The sequence below is a fragment of the Colletotrichum paranaense genome (genome assembly GCF_030867605.1).
Source record: "Colletotrichum paranaense strain IMI 384185 chromosome Unknown Scaffold_14.1, whole genome shotgun sequence".
NCBI lineage: Eukaryota > Fungi > Ascomycota > Sordariomycetes > Glomerellales > Glomerellaceae > Colletotrichum > Colletotrichum paranaense.
The window spans coordinates 375,945-397,123 of record NW_026848972.1 but is presented as its reverse complement, the minus strand read 5'-3'; the positions used below and the strand labels follow the sequence as shown (position 1 = coordinate 397,123).

The window sequence follows — 21,179 nt, the reverse complement described above, 5'->3', positions numbered from 1 at the left end:
AAACAAATATCAGACATAATTTATACACGACCAGACTACAGCTTTGCAGTCGCCTTGCCTCCAGGCGGCAAGATGGCAACGTCCTGGTAAGGGACGCCCAGGTACTCGTAAATGAAGTGAAACCTATCGCTCCCGAAAAACGGCTCGCCCTTACCCTGCTCATTCACAGCCCAAAACCACGGCGCGCCAAACGCACCATGATCAATCGCCTCCTGCGTCTTAGTCTTGACCGAGTCCTTAATCTCCTGCGACCCTGCTCCTTGCAAAATCCTCTTGACGTCCGCCTCGCTGAACAGTCTCTCCTGCGTGTTGCTGCCGCTGGCGGGAGGCGGGTACTGCTTGGGCGCGTCCGCAATCGCTTTGGCCAGGACGTCGGGCTTCGTGAGGTTGAGGTTGGGCGGCTCCCAGAAGCAGTGGAGGAACCAGTGCCACGCCGTCTGGTACGTGGCGTCTGGGTAGTTTGCTTTGATGAAGTGCAGGGCGCGGAGGGGGGCGACTGTCATGCTTCGCTCCATGAAGCTTTCGGGCGTGGTGATGCCGGGCTTGCCTGCTCGGGCGGAGGAGCGGCGGGCGTCAAAGGTGCCGTACTCTGCCTTAGCTGGGAGTGTCCATGGTGGTTTGTTTCCTAGGCGATGAGTGAGTTGAATTATTATTAAATTCCTAAGACACCTAGATAAATATACCTGAAGCAGCGTTGATGGCGCCAAGGAGAACAGGGTGAATCCTAATGGGGTATGTTGGTCAGTGACTGTAGTTGAGAGGGTCATTTGGTAGGCCAAGGGGACGAACTCTATTTGGACTCCGTGGGCTGCGAGAAGTTCCTGGTTGTTGATAATATGAGTGAAGGCGATATAACTATACAGCGATGCTGATAACTATCATCAGTCAAGCCCTTTGGTCCTTGAAATGCCTAGTACACTGTTAGACTCACCAATGTCTATGTAAGCATCAATCTTGCCGCCCATCTTGGCGGTACTCGGACACCAAAGTTGTAGTGATGTTTGCGATTCGGGCTTATTGACGGACAAGAACGTAATAATCTCCGTCGCACACTCGATGACGCAATCTTTGTAGTAGATGTTGAATAGAGGTTGATCAAGACAAGTTGATGAAGTGGACTTGAGGTGGATGGTGTGGGGAACCTCGGCACAAGCCAGTGGGTGTCTGGGGTACGGATAAAGCTCCAGTCTCTTAGCTTCAAGCTCAATCGGGGAGGATCACTAATACACGTTCACGTACCGAGCCCCGACGGCATGTGTACGAGGTCTCACATAACCTTGCGCAACTCAAGGCTTATATACTGTGTTGCGCTACGATATCTAAGTTGACGTGGATTCTAAGACTTGATAAAACATCATATCTGAAATACTTTTCATCACGTTACATGATTGTTAATCCCCCAGTCACATCCCACACGTAGAAGAGAACACACACTTCATTCTTCTCAGCTTACCTTATCCACACATAATGGGCGAAGCCAAGCAGGTAGCTTTAGTAGTCGGTGCCTCGAGAGGCATAGGTCGACAAATCGCCATTGACCTCGCGAAGAATGGTTATGCAGGTACTGCCAATTCCTCCTGTCTTCTCCATTCAAAGCATCGAGTAGCTTACGCTTATTATCAGTCGTCGTTGCTGCAAAGACCATAAGCGACGCATCCAAGGCCAACCATTTTCCACCGAATCCCAACTCAAATGATTCAACCATCAGCACGGTAGCCCGTGAAATTCACGAGGCCGGCGGCGACGCAACGCCCATCGCTGTCGACGTCCGAGACCAAGACAGCGTCACACGGCTCATCGAACAGACGATCAAGGTATCCATCCATCAAACTTCTCCTCGTTATACCGACAGTGACCCTTTCTTCACCTCGTAGTCCTTCCACAAGTAACATCCACTGATACAAACCTTCTCCTCCCCCAGATCTACGCCCGCCTGGACGTCCTTGTCTACAACTCGGGCGCAATCTGGTGGGCCTCGGTTGAAGACACGCCCCCCAAACGCTTCCAGCTCATGCAACGCGTGAACCCAGAGGGCCTTTACCTGACCCTCCACGCCGCGCTCCCGCACCTCAAGCGCGAGCGGCGCGGCCGCGTTGTTGTAGTCAGCCCGCCCATCTACAGCCGCTTCTTCCGGGGCAAGACGGCCTACGCCATGGGTAAAGTCGGCATGAGCGTCTTAACCAAGGGCCTGTCAATGGACCTCGTCCGGCAAGGGTTAGAGGACATGGCCATTACGAGTATCTGGCCCGCCGCGGTATGTTGTCTTTTTTTCTCTATTTTTCCCTTCTTTAATCTTCTTTTTTGAACGAAAGCCTGCTGCTTGGATCTTTGTCAATGTTCCATAAATAAGCATGGTGTCTCCAGCCATGCTCAATCTACATCGAACTCCGTAAACTAACAAGAGTCCATCCCAGGCCATCGAATCCGCAGCAACCCAAAAATTCCAAGCCGCAAACGCAGACGAATCAAAGGACCTGCGCAAGCCCACAATCTTCTCCGACGCCATCCTCGAGATCCTGCGCGCGCCCGCGGCAAAAGTCAACGGCGAGCTCGTCCTCGACGAAGACTTCTTGCGGGACCACGCCGGCGTCACGGACTTTTCAAAGTACTCTCTCGTTCCCGGAGCCCAGCCACGGAGAATCATGCCCGCGGAACTGCCCGATCTGCGCGTCAAGGAGCAGGACGACGAGGGGAAGAGGTATGATAGCGCCAAAGCTAAGCTTTGAGATGGAGGGAGTACTTTGGGTTAGCTATCTTATATGGAAATATAATGGTTTCGTGAGAAACATGATAATGCTGTATCACTTTGATGTTGAAATTGAAGGCATGTAGCGTCGTCAACGTATGGAAACTAGGTGCCTGAACCAGAGAGATCGAACAAGTCATGCCACTATCCTCTCCATGATAGTCGAAAGAAATGCACAGAAAAGCTTCATCAGGAAACACAGTGCAATGCAATTTTGTCTATTGCCTACCCCATGCTACACAGAGTAGGATGCGGTGGATTCTCAATATAATGCACTTTATCACAAGAAAAAAGGGGTCGTCCCGTCGCTCACAAATTAGACCATTGCCGGTTGCCCTCCCCTCTCACCTCCAACCCAACCAGCCCCACTCCACCGTCAACCTGTGTTTTCCGCCGTGGATGCCGGAAAAGAAAAAGACTCAAGACAGTGGAGGAAATCAAAAGTAATTCAAGGAAACGTGCTATGGTACAAGTCGTGGGGAGCATTTGCTGTCCGGCTTCGCATGTCCCCTCTTTTATGCTTGCTGGCTCTGCTGGAACAAGCCCTGGATGCTCTCAATGTCGCTAATGGTCTCGTTGAACACGTTGGTCAGGTCGCCGAGCACCTTCATGCGGTTCCACTCATGCCTCGTGTTCCAGATCTCGTCCATGAGCTCACGGTTGATCTGCTCCAACTGCTCAATAGTGCAGCCTGATGTTCTCTCCGTCAACTCGTCCAGGAATTGCTCGACCTGGCCCTCGTGGATGACGGGTTGCTGCTGCGAAGATGACGAACCCGAATTCCTGATGTCCTCGCTTATTGAGTCATTGAGAATATTGACCAAGGGCATAGCGTGCTTCGAGTCTCCTGAGCTCCTAGACTTGTTGGGTGATGATGTCTGACTGCCAGGCGGGTGAATGATCCCACGCGCCATGCCATGGGCTTGGGAGTGTGGCCAAGCTGCGTCGCTAGAAGTGGCCTGGCTCACAGGATCCATACCGGCAGGGATCTGGGTGTCTTGCAGCTGCGAGTTGTCGCCTTGGCTGGATTGATCTGGATGGAACCCGTTTGTCGGTCCTGTCGCTTGCGTGCTCCACTTGTCTGTCGATCTGTCCGATGGATCTGACGTCTTGGTGGTGGAAGCGTCGTTCACAATCGCAGAAGGCGACATGCCCGGGGGCACTGTGGTGATGACAGATCTTTGGGATACCTGTGTAGCGCCAGTTGTCGCGTTTCCTTGAGGTGGCCATTGAGGCGGCGGCTGCATGGAGCTGTCCTGCGTCGTGTCGTCGTCGTCCACGCCGCTCATGTGCACGTCGCTTTGCCGAGAAGGGTTGGATGTGCCGTTACTTTGCTGATGGGAGCCCACGCCGCCACTCGGTCCCGGGCTCATGACCTGGAAACGAGCCATGGCATGACCAGACCCAGGAATCTGCTCGCCCAAAGTGACCGGCCCTTGTGAGTCGCTGTCGTTACCGCCACCCACATCGCCTTGAACTCGGTCGAGAATAGACTGAAGCGCCTTCTTCTTCCTCGCCTTCTCAGCTTGGACCTTAGCGCGTTGAAGCTGTCTCTGGTGCAACGCCTCCCAGTCCACAGTGCTGGTGTTACCCTCAATCGTCGCGACGTCGACTTCGACATTGCTGACAAGTTCGTTTGCCTTGAGCGTCCGCTCTTTGTCGCCAATGTTCTTGGCATCTTTGGCAAGCGATTTGATGTCCCGGAGGAAGTCCTTTGGTCGACAGTAAAAGCCGTTCGACAACCTCTCCTCAATGGTTGTCGTTTCGAGGTTGTAGAAAGTCTTGCCAGAAACTGTCTCGCGTAGCACGTCAACATCGTACTTATCCTTCACGATCTCAAAAGGCCGATGCTCGATGCCCGCTACGTCGGGGCGAACATAGTTGGGATCCTTTTCGAGGAAGAGGTAATCCAGCTGACCGGGAGTAAGGACGGGTTGCCTGAACTTCTTGTACTTCCTGTTGATCTGGTCCATAATTGGCTGCAATTGCACCTTCAAGATATTGAGCAACTGGTGGTCGCGTTTCTGCATGGCCTTGATCTCTTCCTTGGTGGGTACTTTCGGTGGCGGCGGCGGAGCAACGGGGAGCTCCTCCAAGACTCTCTTCTTCCGATTGGCAGGATCAGGGAAGTCAGCCGGACTCTTGCGAATATGGTCGACAATGGAAGCAAAATATTCTCGCCGATTTGACTAGTGAAATTAGCAAAGATGTCGCCATAAACCTTCATCTGTTGTACTCACATGCTTCGGCCGCTGGATCTGCAATCGGTTTTTACGGGAAAAGGCAAAAAGCTCTCGGACGAGCTCAGGTGCAAGGTCTTCCCCAGCTTCATACTCAGCCGTTGCAAGCACCAAAATGGGATCCGTAGGCGGTATAGATTTGAGCATGTTCTTGAATGTGATGAATGGTAGCGTGTCTCTCATAGCGGCATACCACGATTCGATGCTCGGGATGTAGATGACACTTGGCTTGTGTCTCTTCACTTCAGTGAACAAACTGACAATCACCTGTTCCATGGGCTGCGAGATGTTAGTGACGCAGACATCAATGGGATGGGAATGAACCTACCCGTCCATCGGCCAGTAAGTTGGGAAGCCCAAAGTTCTGAACGTGTACACCTTCGAAGTAGTGCAGCAGGGCAGAGGACAAGTAGCTCTGGCCCATGCCTGAAAACCCGTGGATCAGGAATCGCGGGCGGAAGATTCTAGACCGCTCAAACTCTTGGTGCAGAGCTTCTCTACCGAAGCCGTGATCCTCATCCTCGAATTGCTCGAACATGGCTTCTTCCAGCGCTGTCAGCTTCTTCTTACGAGGCAAAACATCGTCCAGAGCCCTCTTGATCGATGTGAACTGGTCTCTAAGCAGTGGCTCGATCCCCTTGGGCAAAGGAGCAGCGCCTGTGCCGGCGGACCTCTCAGACGACGGAATCATCTTCTTGATCGACAGCATGAAATCTGTCGCGTGGATGTTGATCTTGTCAGGATTGACGATGAGCTTGTCTTTTGACGAGTAGACCTGAGGGTATGTCCTCTGAATGGAGTTGAGAGCAGCCTCCGTGCAGAGAGCACGGAGATCGGCACCACCATAGCCCTTGGTGTTTTCGGCAAGCTGTTGCTTGAATGGCTCTGAGAGACCCCAGTCCTTGGTGTGGATCTCAAGAATGGACCGTCGACCGGCCACGTCTGGGAGTGGAAAATAGAACTCTCGATCGAATCGCCCGGGTCGTCTGAGAGCGGGGTCGATGTTGTCAGGACGATTGGTGGCGCCGATTACAATAACCTGTCCGCGGCCGTCCATACCGTCCATCAGGGCCAGGAGTGTTGAGACGATGGAAGCGTGAATCTGCTCCTGCTTGCTGGAGCGCACCGGAGCCAAACCATCAATTTCATCGAAGAAAATGATACTCGGCTGCGTTCTTCTCGCTTCCTCAAAGAGCAGACGCAGCTGCTTCTCTGCTTCACCAACCCATTTGCTCAGAGCATCGGCTCCCTTTCTCATGTAAAAAGTAATCTTGCGCCCGCCAACGCCCACGGAATTGGCAAGAGCTCTAGCAAGCAGAGTCTTACCAGTACCGGGTGGACCGTGGAAAAGAACACCTCGAGGTGGCGTGACATGGAATCTCTGGAACAGCTCAGGGTATAGAAGAGGGAGCTGGACCATTTCCTTCAGCTGATCGATGTGACCTTGAAGACCACCGACATGATTGAAGTCCACAGTCAGATCGACTCCAAGAGGATCGGCATCTGCCAAAGCCTTCTGGTTCTTGATCTTGCCAACATTGGGAGCTGCCCCCACGCCACCCTCTCCACCCAAAGGTTGCGCAAGGCCAGGGAGAAGTCCAGCTGGAGCGGCGGCTGATGTGGGCGTCATGCCAACATTTCCAGCAGCAGGCCCTGATCGTTGGCCCATTTCATCGTCACTGCTGTCCGAATCGACACCTCCTGCGGCCATTCCGGAACCCCAAGGCCCGCCAAGGAGCGACCCGGCGCCGCCTCCGCCTCCAAAAGGTCCGAATGTTGTGTTGAGGGCGCGATCCCAAGCTTGACTTGCACCCCCACGACCACCGCGACGACGTGCGGGAGTCGGGGCTGGATCTTCGCCGTCATCTTCCTCAATGTTTACGGCAGAGAGGGGTGGCATGAAGTAGTTCATGGGCTTCGCGGCGGCTCTGCGTCGCTTGGATGCTGTTTCTTGATAGATGATGGCGGGTGAAGGTCGTCGTGGACGCCGCGAGCGGGAGTCCTGCCTTAGCTCGTGGAGCTCTTCGGCCAACTCGTCTTGGTCTAGCTCGACTTCCTCGGCTGACTCGGCGCCACGGCGCGAGCTCCGGGTGGATCGACCCTTTGGCTTGGCGGCCCTACCGCGCGGAGCCGGGCTGTCGAAATCACCGTCGTCACCGTCGCCGGAATCCTTCTTGGGCGACTCAGACATGCGATCTTCCTCCCCTGCTGACTCTTCGCCGGGCTCGAAATCGCTACTTGGCTCTTGAACAGATTTTGATTTCCGAAGCCCGTTGCGACGAGTTGGGCGCCCAGATCGTTTGGGGACGTCATCGTCGGCTTCGCCTTCGGCATCAGCCTCCGGTTCGGCGGGCTCAGCAGGCCCAGAGCCACTTCCTCTCTTTGCCCTGGTTCGCCGCGTGACGATTGGACCTTCGTCTTCGTCGTCATCGTCATCTTCTGCCACAATGTCTCCCTGTACGATTTCTGTCGATTTTTTGACATCCTCCATCTCGGCATCCTTTGTTTCTTCAACAGCTTGCTCAGCATCGCCAGCCAATTCATCAACATCTTCCTCCCGAGGACCGCTGCTTTCTTGGGTGGCCTCTTCAATTGTCTCGGGTCCCTTCTTCAAACCCTTAATGGAGCGGGAAGATCGAGTGCGGGCCAGGGTCTCGGGGCTCCTAGAACGCGAGGCAGGCCGTCCATGTTTGCCGGAATTGGTGAGTTCAACGTGCTCCTCGCCATACTCCTCGGTGTGGGCACGAGTTGATCGTCGAGTAACACCGGGAGCGGTCGTAGAAGCATTCTTCGGCACTTTGAGCTTGATCATTAAGCTGTCCTTTTTCTTGGGCTTGGGCAAATCCTCAGAGAGCACATCGTCTGACTCTTCGGCGGGGTCGGATTCGTCTTCGTCGCTTTCTTTGTAGCTATTGTGCTTGGTCGCGGCCTTTCTTGACCTACGACCGGCTGCATTGACAGGCATGACCTCTTCTTCTTCTTCGTCGTCTTCAGAAGCGAAGGAGCCCTCGTCTTGGCTATCGGACACGTCATCATCGTCTTCATCTTCAATGTCGGATCCTCGATAGCGGTTGTTCCGGCGCCGTCCACCGCCACCAGCGTTCCTTTGGCTCTTGGATCCGCGCGATCGCTTCTTGGTGCGAACGGGGGGGCCATCCGCGCCAGGCTCGAAGTTCTCGTCATCGGAATCCGACTTGTTAGGATCGAAATCCTCGATGTCGCGCTTTCGTTTCGACGGCATTGTGACTCGATTGAGGAATTAGACGATGTGTGGTGGCTGAAAGGATTGGTATCGTGTTCTTTGAGCGTCGTGCACGCCGGGGAAAGCTACTGCTTGCTGCCTAGGTAGCTACCTCGCGCCAAGGTCTGGACACTGATGATTAGCATCAACATGCAGACGAGGAAAATCTGTAGAAGAGTTTCAATAGCAGAAAATGGTATCAATCCAGAACTTCATTGCAGCGACTGAGAACGTGAAGGGAAGTAAGAAGGCCATACCAGTGTCTTAGCGCTCAGGGAGAGTGATGTGCAAGAACAATGGAGGCGTTAGGCAAAGGTGTTTGCGCGGCACAACGCCATTGGCCTCTGAGCAATCCGGTCGCAAAAAGTCGAGTCGACCTGGATGTCGACGACAGTTTTCGCTGGCGATAATGCACAGCGAGAAATGAGAACACCACCTGGTGATAATAAAGTCGGATTCGCTGAAAAATCACCACAGCGCGTAGTTGCGCGCCATTCACTCGGGCGAGGAGGGACGAGAGTCTGTAGAGTGGGTCTCACGTGCAGCGCCCACCAGCCACAAATGGTCCGAGCGCTAGACGCTCTCAGGCTACAAGACTTCCGCTTTGGGGAGTGTGGACCCAATTGTTTCCTCAACCCAACTGACTTCGTGGAGGGGCCTCAATCCGAATGGAATCTGCATCTTGGAATTCTCTGCCATTGGCATGAGGAAATCCGACTGTTTGTTCGAGTCGTTGCTCCCCGAGCACAGTCAGCGGCTCTGTCAACCGATGTTCGTCTCTACCTGTGGAAAGTCTGAAGCATGTCAATCACTTTGCAAGGATTGACGGTGCTCCTCGGCGCGCAAGAGGTTAAAAAAAGTCGGGCCCGGGGTAAGTGGGCGGCGATGAGTGTCCACCACAAATCGTCGCATTGTCGCGACCGCATTATTGTATTTCGAAAGAGAGACGTTGAGAGCTCTTGAATAAAGTGCAACTTCGGGCCACTGCGTCTTGTTACTCAATGGGAACTCAAGCCAGACAGCCGTCACCAACCCGCTTGCCTTTTGGGGGAATGAGAAGCCGCGGCGCATAAATGCGCCTGACAATGACCGATCAATGCCAATGATGTCATATCTCAATTTTCCATCGCATTCGGGCCTCAAAATGCTCGTCTTTGAGCATCAGTTATTGTTGGCAATGAAGGACGCGTTTTGGTGGTGCCAACTTTCGGTATATGGGTCGCCTGAGGATCTCAACCAACTCGCCCAATTTCCAGCAACACTGAACCGGAAAAAGACCACCTTATTCATAGTTCCTCTCTCAACGACGGTGCGATTTCAAGCTTCACCAAGTCGACCCTTCCATCAGCCCTACGGCTCCGAATCTGGGGTACCTAACCCGCAGGCTTAAGCTTCCGGGCGCCAAGGTTAGGAACGTGGCTAGGGAACGTGGCTGGTGCCCCTGGCTTGGCAAGTTACTTGTCACTCAAGTGGCTGACATAATCGCTTGCCGGTCTATGTACTCTAGTCCTCATCCTACTATTCTTATTCCTTTTCCTTCTTCGAAAAGCGATATCTAATGAATGCATAGAAGATGAAGTGATAGCAGAATAGGATCCAAGAGAAATAATAGAAAGAACAAGACGGTTAGGGAGTATACAATCGTTGTTGACTGGCGTCTGATTTTGTCACCTTCTCGTCAATCTCTCTGGTTTGGTTGGGGGCACGAGTGTGGTGGGTATGGATACCTTACCTACATGCGTGCCTTGCGGCCTGAGCATTTTCGGTGCGCCCGACTCAGCAGGCATCCAGATAAACAAACATCACGTGCCGTGGCGCCGAGGGCCACAAACGGCGCTAAACCATCGGCGTCGTCCGAACTTCGGTACGGCGAATGACTAAACCAACCAAGCTGACGACGCTGCCGTGCCGAGATACCGTCCTATTCGCCAACACCGAGAAGTCGTTCATACTACGTAGTCACGAGGCCGAACAATGCAATGTGTGCATTTGCGGCCCGTTACCTCGCCCACGTTTCCTCGTTTCTTGCTTGAGTGAACGAGGCTCTGGCGAGACAGATTATGAGGCTTGAACAACAGGAAGGGAAACCTACATTTGCTTCTTCCGGCGAATAATCGAGGGGCCTCAAAATTTACAGTTAAGCCCTATCCCTTGTGTCAGCACGCCAGTTTTGAGGCCGTCGCCAAACGATCAGCCCAGTTTGCAGATCCTCGCGTAAAGATAGCCATTGGCGTCGTACGGGTACGCTACCTACGAATGCGGAAGCATGTCATGGCGAACGAACACAAGGGGTGCGCACCTGCATTAGCTGTTGCCTTACGAGGCCAAGTCCCACCTCACGCACTCCGCGGCTCGCATTCGGTCGCGGCGTCACATCAATGGGGTAAACCGTGTCCAGCAGACCGGCCCTCGTGTGGGGCTGCTATCGACCGGCAACCCGGCCAAGTCGGCAAGCGGCCACTCGGGGCACAGCATTCTTAGACCAGGCGTCGTGAATCCATGCCGACCAAGCGGTCGTAAGCAGGAAGCCAAGAAACTATCGCCGTGTAGCCGTATCCAGCAATGACGAGCCCCTCAAGCATTTAAGGACGGCTCCCCCACGGTCTGGACGAGTCCATCATTGCATTGTACAATCACCATCCAATCTTCAACTCATTCATCCAATCGTTGAAGAAATCTACTTTCTGATAAACAAACAAACAAACAAACATACCATTCTTAAGAGACACCAACCTCTGACATCATGTCTTCCCTCAACACCCCCAACTTCGACGCTCCCCGTCCCAAGAGCAGCCGCGCCGGCTCAGACGCGAGCTCCATCTCGGCAGGCTCAGATACCTTCACTCACAGAAGAGCAGTCTCTACAGACTGCCCGCGCCCCTCGAAGCGCAAGTCGTCTCACTCCCAGACCGTCAACGTCTACACCCACTGCGGGCGTCACAGCTCGCAGTTCCTCTTTGGCGGCCGTTCTTTCACGGATATGGCCCGCAGCGTCTTCAAGCGGGACTAGGTTGTTCATTGAGTTGAGGTGCTCAATGTTCCGAGAGAAACCCCACAATCCGTACATCACGAGGGCCTTTCCAGGAACTTACATGAAGCACCGATACAAAAAAAACAACCACCAAACTTGGCCGGCAGCAACCCGCAGTCCCTTCGCCGTCGCCGCACGCGATCGGACCGCGAGAGCCCCGCCAAGGAATCGGCGAGACCGGTGGTGCCCCACAAGGCTCAAGGAACCGGCACGCGGCTTCCGACGCCAAGCGGAAAACTGCAAAATTCGGCCTCCGATGCCCAGCTCTCCAACCCCCCTGCCCATCTCTGTCTTGCCTCATTCTGTGTTTGCTCCATTGCCCATTGCAAGAACAAAAGTCCGCAGAGTGAAAGATAGATGCAGGCAGCAGCAGGCTGTGGTGAGGGGAGGCAGGAATAGCCGAGACGTGCATGCCATGCCGAGAGCCAAGACCAGGAGACCCATTGGGAAAGTTGCATTCATCGTTGCGAACTCGCGCGCCCCGACCTCCCACAATCGCCTCCGCAGTCACGTCACGCAAGACAAGACTTGGAGTAAATGGACCATCTCCATCTCCACTCTGCACTCCACATGGGCATCATAGTCCGCGTATTCAATCCCTCTGGCCAAACCACTCATATCTCCATTCAGGTGTCTTGGCATATGTGCGCCAACGAGTAGCAGAAAGAGCTTGAATTGTGCCAAGTGAAAACCGTTGAATCGGACCAGGGGCCATCAACACGGGCCACCAATCACACGATTGGCGTCGTCAACCTCTTCCGTCGCTTCTCAATTGGACCTTTCATCACTTTTACGGATACGCGCACAATAGCAGCCTCCCTTTTTTCACCCTTGAGGTGCGAATGGTCCCATCATGTGGTCAACCTGTCCGGGGTTGGGATGCTTCAAGTACGCCGCCGCCGTATTGCGGAGAAAGGAACCAGGACGAAAACTAGACGGGCCAAAGAGCGTGACATCGCTCCGGTCAACGTCCGTCCATGTCGTCCATTGCTTTTTTTCTTTCACAGTCTGCATGCGGGTACGATTTCCTCTTACTGGAGCTAACTACGACGTCCCGCCAATGTTTCTGTGTGTTTTGCTTCGTCATTCAACGGAGAACTCGGACAAAGCATTGGCCGCAAATCGGGGGGTTTGGCGAAGGGGAGAACTTATCGGAAAAGGCGAGAGAGGAGTCTCTGTCACAGTTTCCGACCAGAGTCTCTGAGAACATGACTCTTGCATGAGCGCGGAATCCGTGGACGATAATCATTGGTGCTCGAAAGGCGTTCAAGGAAAGATACCATGGAGTTGAATCTTGTTCATTAGAATACAATGCAATACATTTTGAGAATCTGTGCTTCGTCCATGCCAAGAAATGTGAACCCTGCTCATGCGTAAATTGTATTGTGAGATCTGTACGCTGTATCTGTATCTACTTACATACGCTCTCACCACATCGAGCCGTCTTCTCCCGCATCTGTATGACCACCCATGTGTATCCGTACAATGTGTATGCTCGCCGACCTCCCTCCTACTAATGTAATTTCCCACATCTGTATGCAAGTTCATACGTAGAAGCGCCCCTCATAAACGCCAATTAAGCCAAAACTCCGTCTCCGTGAGATCCACATCATGAGCCACCAACCCCAAGAAATACGCACAACCACACGCACCCCAAACATCGTTGCTCCCTCAACATCTCTAATTTCCGCCTACCCCTCTGATACAAGAGTCAGGCAATCCCCAGATCGGTCTAGTTGCACCCTGTAGCTAACCCCCATCCCGGCCAATGCCCCCTCTCTCACGGTGACATGGCATTAAGCATAACTCTCGAGTTCTCCAACAAGTTCTTCTGCCCGGGCACGTTCTGCGTATACCGCGAGTTGAACTTCATCACCTTCTTAGCAGCGCGGTACGTCACGTCGTCGACCCTCAACGGCTCCGCCACGACGTTCCACGCGATACCCTCGGTGCACGGCGGCGTCGTGAGGGAGCCGTCGTACTGGTAGACGTCTGATCCTTCCAAGAGGCGTTTTAGCTCGCCAAAGTCCAGCTCTTCGGTCTCGGCGTGCGAGCCCGGCTCCTTAACCTCGTCGAGGTTGGCAAAGACGTTGGCCAGGAAGGGCGAGGGCGCGCTGTTATCGACTTCAATGAGGAACCCCACGACGGAGTTGCTGGGGCCGGTGGAGTCTATGGGGGAAAGGGGAACCATTTAGTCAGTCATTCGCTTTGGTTTCTCCAGTCTCTACCCTTTCGATCCACAATTCTCCATATCTGAACAGTAAACAAGAAACCGTAAAAGCAAGTTTGTACAAGTTGGGTTTCTTGGCTCATTGTTTTGACAAGAACTCGTAAAGTAATGAGGGGAAAGGAAGGGGAGGCTCACTCTTCAGCTGCTGCTCATCGGCCTCGAACACAAAATGGACCTCCATGGGAAAGTACTCGCTATCGACCCTATGCTCACTAGGCGTATGGAAATGGAACTGCCTCAGATGAAACTTGCGTCCGCGCCTCGTCAGCGTGCCGTTCTCAGCCACGACCTCAAGCGTGCTACCCAGATTCTCAAAGGCGGCGCCGTGAGGCAGGTTAGGCACGTCAAATATCAAGCTCGTGCCCGCGACGAGCGTCGCCGAGGTATCGTTCAGGTTGATGGGGCTTTGCCAGGCGCCCGTGGCGCACTTGGACGACTGGTTGTTGTGGCCGTGCCAGTTGAGGGGACCCGTGAGGTCGTCGTAGCCGAACTTTGCGACCTCGACCAGGCCGTCCTCGCTGCGGGCCGCAATGCCGCCGTGGCTTCGGCGGTAGAGCGATGTGCGGTGGTGGCAGATGGCCGAGGCCAGGGTCACAAAGGGGAGGAGGAGAGAGGACTTCATGGTTCTTGGTATGTTGGTGTAAGTCGAAAAAAGGGCAGGACAGAGAATGGGCTCTTATTAGAATAGAAGCAGTATTAAAGTTTTCCTCAAGAGCGGTAGAGAGAAAGAAAGGGCTCAAGGATAGTGAGTGGCAAGCTCCGGGAAGAAGGGGGACGGGGGACCTCTTTATCCTACCTTTCAGTGCTCCGGGAGATAGATCTTGACGGATCCCTCAAGAGGTGCCCGCTCCAGTCCGGGGCAAAGATAGGACCCAGAATCGGAGAGGGAAAAGGCGCTCCTCCCAAGCAGACGCCGCCATTTCACGAGGTTGGGCATGACAAACAGTGTGCTTGCTGCGGCCAAGGAGTTCGCCTCCAGACGGCACTTTGGCCTGCATAGCTTGAGTCCTTGGTTTCTTGGGTCAAGCGATGACCAGTCTAGGCTATCCAGAGACTCCGCCAAAGAGGGAAGAACGAAGTCCCCACGCCCGTCGGACTGGATGCGTGGGTGTGTGGGTGTGCCCCAGTACCTGTTTGGATTGACGAGAGAAGGTAAAAGAGAGTCAGATTATAGCACCCCGTCAGATGAAGATCCTCTAAAAGCCCACTCGAGCCAGGTTGATTGAAAGGTGCCAAGACAACAATACGCGCGCATGCTTGAGGGAGAGTGACAAGAGGGCGGGATGCGGATGAGGAGGCAAAGTAACAAAGAGGAACCACAAGAGCCAGCGGAAATTTCTAGGTACATAATCAGGACACTTGCATTGCGGAGAAATGCGGCGACTGACGGATTCTCGTCTTCCAAGACACTCAGATGGAAACGAACATGGGTTCTCATTGGCAAGAAAGAAAAAAAAACATGGTTGGCAATCAACAGCCGCGCAGGCTCGGTTGCTGTAAGTCTCTCGCTTCGTGTTATTTTCGTGCCGCTTGACGCCAAGGGTCTTCCACCCGTTCGAAAGCATTTCATGTTGCAAAACGGATGTCGACTCATTGACTAGAATTTCAAAAGAGAAAACAGGATCATGACAGGGGTAGTAAGCAAAAAAGTGCAAAGCATAGCCGCGACAGTCCGAAATCCCGGCGTTGCTAACCGTGGCGGAGGGAGCCCTAGGCCGAACGGAGAATATGGCACAGCCGAAATCTCACGCCGATATTCAGTCAGTAGTGCTCACCAGCCAACCTTCAACCGCGGCAACGTGAGCGTCTACGTAAAATTGCTTCGAAATCAAATTTCGCTGCGGTCAAGAGACCGAAGAGGTGGGAGGTCACACAGAGGACCTAAGGTTCCTTCGCTCCGGGTTCTCAAATCCTTCAGAGTTCTACCATGAGCGAAGGAACTGTACCGCCACTGCGATATCATCTCTAGCAAAGTCTTTGCTACAAGACTCCAATAAGCGCTATCATCCAGCATAGATAATACACACTTCAGCATCAGCCTCCACCATTTTGTTGTAGTTGAATGGCGTTTGTCCACCAGAACAGACGCCGTGACAAGTTCACAAGCCACGGATCAGTCAGCCGCCGAATTATCGATATCGCTGGATCATTATATTTGTGCTTGTGCCTCTTGTGCAACGAGCGATTCATGTGCTAGGTAACACTAGACAACGGGACACGCTCCGTTTGTGGCAGTTGACATAGCGCAGAGCGACAGTCGATAATTGACGTGACGTTTGTCCTTGTAAGAAGTAGGACACATGCAGATTTCGCGGCCAAACAACACCCAGACTTCTTGTTTCTTACAACCAAATTCCTTTGAGACCCTCAAAATTAGCGGCGCTGAACGCCAGTCGGCTGGCCACACACTCTCTCCCAATAGCCGACGCGACCGGGAAATTCTCGAGCGCCGCATCATCAATCCGGAGCGGCATAAGAAGCGGGCTGGAACTCCTGGGGAAAGCTGGGGTGTGACGTCCAATATAAGTTAGTCGGTGCAAAAAACCGTTCGATGATCGTCACTGTACGTTGCGATCCCTGGTGAGACATTTCTTTCCCCCGGTTTGCCTCTAGTTCCACCGTTCCACAGGGATTTTGGACATTTGGTTGGCACGTTTGCATTCTTAGTGACTTGGCCTGGTCTTTTAAACTTTCGAGGTTAATCCAACGTCGATCGGAACATGGCCGACGCTGGTGGGGATTGAAGATGAAGATCGCTTCCATTTCATCAATTCTGCCTATTCAGTAAAAGTCGTATTCACTTCTCGTCTTTGTTTCCCCTCCTAGATGATTGGTCGAGGGTTTAATTGAGACTAATTCTCAAGGCGCGTGGGTGCGACAGGATGGATATCACATCCCCTCTACTCTCTTGGCGTAAATGTCATTGCGAAGCTATCCCTGCCAATGTCCCAACCGCGGACAAATGAGCGTGACCAAGTACGCATCTATGCTCCAAATCTCCCTCGTGTAAGCCCTGTCCCGGAGCACAAATTGCATCTCTCAGTCTCGCTATCACTTCGTCACTGTGAAGGTCCAGGCTGAGCTTCACTTGTCAACATACAGCCAGTAGATTACATTGAAGAAAGAGTCCACTTTCCAGGAGGAAGATTTGCGAAATCTTTGGCCTTCCGATCGAGAACTGATGACGCTTGGAGGCTTACATGGACAGGCTGAGCTGCTCCTGAGAGAGATAGCTATGCCCGCCTATCAACCCACTTACCCAGGTTGCTATCAAGCTCCTATTTGCAGCCTTGGGTATGGTTTTTTTCCCACTTGCATTACTACGGTCTTTCGGCTCAGGTACTTGAAGCTTCAGTGAACACTGCGGCTTGGTACCGGCATCCAATCAAAGCAACAAAACGGGTGCTCTTCAAAGCCGCCTCACATGTACCACTTTGCATCATCTTCAATTGCCGAATTACTCACCGCCGCCCGTCAATGGCATCGTATCCGTATCGTCTAGGAGCGAAATTTCAGCAAGTTCGAACCGTGGCATATGCCGAAGAATTCTGGAGGCCTACTTGGGGACAACATGCGTCTAGTTCTTGGGGCGCTTCTCCGGCCGCTGTAGAGTCGAATCCTCGTGTCCCGCCATGGTTGATATGGGACACAATAAGGCTTAAGTCGACGGTCAGCGTGTTATTCTAAGACTTTCGCACGTCGGAAAGCACGACTTACAAATGACTCTTGTAACGATGAGATATATCTTCCTACTAATTACTGGAAATCAATACCAGTCGATCGAACCTAGTATCATCCAACAGACTCTCCTCGCGGATGAGATATATTCATACCCCAAAACAACTCTCTTCGGCCAGAGCAGTTTCAGATGCATATACCACCTTCAAGGCCTACACTTCATACCCCCGTACACGATGTCACCAAATAGTCGAGCAAACTTATCCCATCGGACACCCGCCTACCCGCCAATCCACAAACATTTGCCGCAAGCAATCATCCGCAAGGCTCGGCCACTTATCCGCGATCATGCTATATGCACTCTGAACGAGCTTGCAAGTAAAAACCCGCGTCCTAGTTTACCTTGTCACGGACTGCGACATGAGGCTCACAACAATACGTTCAGCCAGATCCCTCCGAGATTCACTGTTTTCCACGAACCCTTACTGATGCAGAATGTAGAAGAACAAATTGCGTTCTATCTTCCTGTTCTATCATGCTCCATAGTTTAGCCTCTTGGATTCCAATGCTTTCTCTTGAATTGAGAAGCCCTACAGTCTATACGACCGCTTGCCCGAACGGGGTTCACCAGCCACCCCTTTCACTGATATCAAAGTACCAATCACCGAGGAAAAGATGGTGTTTTTAGAAAACAAGATATAGCCCTGTAATGGAGCTCAAAGTAGCAAAGCCAGAACATACCCCTGCCTTCGTCTCCTGGCTCGCTAGAGACCATATCTTTCCCACTATCGTTCATCATGCGCACTGGTACCGGACAAAATCCTCCTGCCTAGGTCACTAGACATTCATCTCCAACCTTCAATCACAAAACGCATCCCAGGAAACGAAACATGGCCACCGAACACTCAGGTACTCGAGAAAAATGGCGGAAGTTTGTACCAAGTTGCCTCATCAAGATACTCGGCGATGGAGGTGATCACCGCATCGTTCTATGCGAGGGTCTCGTTCCTTCCGGCTTCACTGGCTTTCGGCGGAAATGCCTGAGCGAAATCCAGCGCTCAAGGGAAATCAACTGCCAAAGTAGAATATATGGATTGTACAGCAACGAGAAGCCGGCACCACACCCGTATCCAGGTCCTTCTATCTTTCTATATCGTAGGTCTAGTAAGTTCGGAGTCATCCGGCATTATATCTGTGAGGGTCCGAGCCTCCAAAGGCAATCGAAACAAAAAGCAAAAGAGTTCACCCCCTCGGTGCCGATTTGGGGGCTACATCTCTTGGTGCACAAGCTGGGAAACGCGGACTCGAACTCGTAGCCTGTCGTCGAATAGGCTGTGTGGGCGGAAATTTTGATTGTTGACCATGAACCATTCCACCACCCACGCCACAGTTTGACCTAGACCCCGACCTAGAGGGCGTCTACTATGCTGGTGACAGAAACGGACTCGGAGGGGTATATGAAGGTTTGCTGTTGTATACTCAGGTGCGGCAGAGAATAGTTTATCAGATGGGATACACACCCGCAAGTAAGTGGATGTATCCGTCCGGACGCCACCTGCCTCATGAGACCATCTTCACGCACCAAGTACGAGACCGCGGAGCTAATGGTGGATTTCAGTCATCCAGCCCGAAGATAAAGAACACGCTCCACGTAATAATCGAAGTGGTCTTATCCCCAGATATCAAATGTTCACGGTTCACCTTTAGCACCCTACACTAACAACAAGATGGGACCCCCTTCCTCACATGCGTGTTGATCGTTTTGCTAAAATCAAATCACAGAAACATACGACCGACTACGGAATATCATTCGTGAGTGCTGCTGTGCTACGTGTATCTTGTTTATCGTCGCCTATGGTCTTCTGTTGAAGCTGTATACCATTCGGGTTGAGTTGACCCCCCTAGGGCAGTAAAGGAACGAGAAATCTCACATAAGGAAGGGTTTCTAAATAGCTATATCAATCTCGTTCTGTCATCGGCTAGCTCTAGGAGAACAAGTGAACCAAGAAGTACTTCGAAAGAAACACGAGAACACCCTGCAGCGCGGGAAAGAGGTACTACACTCAGCCATCGCCGGTATATTTGTTTGGCTTCTACTAGACGTCAACTTGCTCCCGATTTCTTTCGCGTCTTTTTCGTTTTTCTTTCAATCTTGAAGCCGTATCCGACAGATATCGCACCGCGAGAGACAGTAAGTTTCTCCCGGAGGCTTCTGACACCAAGGCGAAAAGAGTAGGTAGGTAGGTCAGGGAGCTGACGTTGGAAGACAGTCGCGACTTTGAGCATCATGGCCATATCGCAGAGGCGCACAGCATGTACAACGCTTTTTAGAAACAGCGTTAAGAATACGTCAACCGTGAAACGGGACGAATAAAGGAGTTTGGTCAAGAACCCGATGCTGCCCACTTGGCTGGTATGCCACAAGCCCAGAACCGTCCCAAGGTCAACATGGCAAGGGACACTGGTTGACTAGCAAAGCAACCAATTTCTAGCTACTACGCTCTCGACGCCTTGCCCACACGATATGTATGATGGACTTACCAAGGAGACACTCATACTATCTGTGCCACCTGCGGGAGACTCCTACATGCCACTGGTCCGCCTACCCCGATTGGACCGGAGACACACCACGGCCTCGGGCCCGATGGTGGAGATATCTCGGAGGCCAGATGACCGATAGTCGCGCAACCCACTCGCATGCCCGCCCATCAGACGACGCGATCTCCTTCGGAGACCCGGGCCAAACAGCCCAACGCTCGGGAAAGATCGCGTGGAATCTTGCACAACATCGGCAAGCTAAGGGGAAGATACCTAGGGTAAAACTTTCCTCATCCATCGTACAGCGTCCCGCGAGCCATGTGCGACGCCGCATCCCGTCCATTCGGTCGGGCGGTGGCACATGTCCTCCCCCTCTCTTTACCGCAAGTAAGGAAGAGCTCAGCGCAACTTGCCACAGTACCTGTTTGTTTCCGTGGACCAATCTCGGAGAGAGCTGAGAGGGAAGCGTGTCAGTCTCCCGCAGCAGGTTCCGCGCCGGACCCGACGTTGAACGACCGGTTACTCCGCTCACTATTGTAAGAAAGCCCTCGGTACTGTTGATACTGTTGCACGGCGTGCTATATCACTGCAGGTAACCGCGTACGGGAGTGGACCAAAGGGCCCGTCTTTTGCGGCCGTCTGGAATATGATAGCCACTACCCGGCTTGGCTCGGACGAGTGATGGTGCCGGTGTGAACATGAAGGCCCCGAAAACAGGGATGGGTACGGATACAGATACAAACTTTAAGAGAAGAGCCAGCGGCAATGCTCCATCTGCAGAGTCACATTGCGAAGTGAATGCCTTTGTCAAGTCTCGTTTGGTATCTCGGCCAGGAAGGTCGCCTCGGTAGTGGAAGCGGTCGGTACAGCCATAGTGTCGTCTCTCTCACCAATGGTCAGTTGACGGCCATAAGCGGGGAATAACTCACCTCTTAAGGCTCCACATGTCCAGGAATGGCTTCCGTTCACATGGATAAAAATGAGGACTTCCAAGTTGGAACTGAGCAGGAGGCTGTGAGCTATATCCAGTGGGTTCGGTGAAGTTGGGACTGCCTAGAATGGCGGGCCATTGGACTGGGATACCTGTCTTCTTGGTCTCTTTGAGGAATCTGGCCGCCTCGAGGTGCTGTGCTATTGGGGGCCAACTCATTGCAGTGGCTAGATCGAGCGGCCGACTAACCTGGGCCTGACGATTTATTGAAATGATTTAATTGGCATCACGTTTGATCATTTTCTCCGATGACTGTGGCTTAAACCAGCGCAGAGTTAGTTACTGAACCTCGCTAATCGCTCGCGGAAGACGTCTTGGCCTCCCGGCCTCGGCAGGATACACTAATTAGATGAGAGTGATCCGTGGCATGAAATTGATGAGTGCGGGGATGGAGATTTGGTTCCGTTCATCTCACCGCAACTGATGCGTGGTCCATCATCTAGGATGGGGCGTCCCCGTCAGACTTCAGTGGACAAACTCGGGG

The 21,179-nt window shown here is 52.9% G+C and overlaps 6 protein-coding genes across 6 annotated transcripts; 2 read left to right on the top strand and 4 right to left on the bottom strand.

Moving 5' to 3' along the window:
• Positions 1-35: 35 nt before the first annotated feature.
• Positions 36-965, bottom strand: CPAR01_13992 (DSBA-like thioredoxin domain-containing protein; the record flags this gene model as incomplete). Its single annotated transcript, XM_060498244.1, has 4 exons — positions 36-625; positions 684-724; positions 790-868; positions 932-965. The coding sequence occupies 4 exons, from the start codon at positions 963-965 to the stop codon at positions 36-38; spliced, it is 744 nt and encodes a 247-aa protein (XP_060342978.1).
• Positions 966-1,467: 502 nt separating this feature from the next.
• Positions 1,468-2,726, top strand: CPAR01_13991 (short chain dehydrogenase; the record flags this gene model as incomplete). Its single annotated transcript, XM_060498243.1, has 4 exons — positions 1,468-1,561; positions 1,624-1,814; positions 1,922-2,254; positions 2,415-2,726. The coding sequence occupies 4 exons, from the start codon at positions 1,468-1,470 to the stop codon at positions 2,724-2,726; spliced, it is 930 nt and encodes a 309-aa protein (XP_060342977.1).
• Positions 2,727-3,261: 535 nt separating this feature from the next.
• On the bottom strand, positions 3,262-8,227 carry CPAR01_13990 (ATPase; the record flags this gene model as incomplete). The annotated part of the gene is made up of 3 exons (XM_060498242.1): positions 3,262-4,935; positions 4,987-5,265; positions 5,315-8,227. 3 exons carry the CDS (start codon positions 8,225-8,227, stop codon positions 3,262-3,264), a joined length of 4,866 nt encoding a protein of 1,621 aa, XP_060342976.1.
• A 2,743-nt stretch (positions 8,228-10,970) lies between these two features.
• Positions 10,971-11,237, top strand: CPAR01_13989 (uncharacterized protein; the record flags this gene model as incomplete). The annotated part of the gene is made up of 1 exon (XM_060498241.1): positions 10,971-11,237. The coding sequence occupies one exon, from the start codon at positions 10,971-10,973 to the stop codon at positions 11,235-11,237; it is 267 nt and encodes an 88-aa protein (XP_060342975.1).
• A 1,801-nt stretch (positions 11,238-13,038) lies between these two features.
• Positions 13,039-14,110, bottom strand: CPAR01_13988 (carbonic anhydrase; the record flags this gene model as incomplete). Its single annotated transcript, XM_060498240.1, has 2 exons — positions 13,039-13,427; positions 13,624-14,110. 2 exons carry the CDS (start codon positions 14,108-14,110, stop codon positions 13,039-13,041), a joined length of 876 nt encoding a protein of 291 aa, XP_060342974.1.
• A 6,177-nt stretch (positions 14,111-20,287) lies between these two features.
• CPAR01_13987 (uncharacterized protein) lies at positions 20,288-20,854 on the bottom strand (the record flags this gene model as incomplete). The annotated part of the gene is made up of 2 exons (XM_060498239.1): positions 20,288-20,585; positions 20,634-20,854. The coding sequence occupies 2 exons, from the start codon at positions 20,852-20,854 to the stop codon at positions 20,288-20,290; spliced, it is 519 nt and encodes a 172-aa protein (XP_060342973.1).
• Between the last annotated feature and the right edge of the window lie 325 nt (positions 20,855-21,179).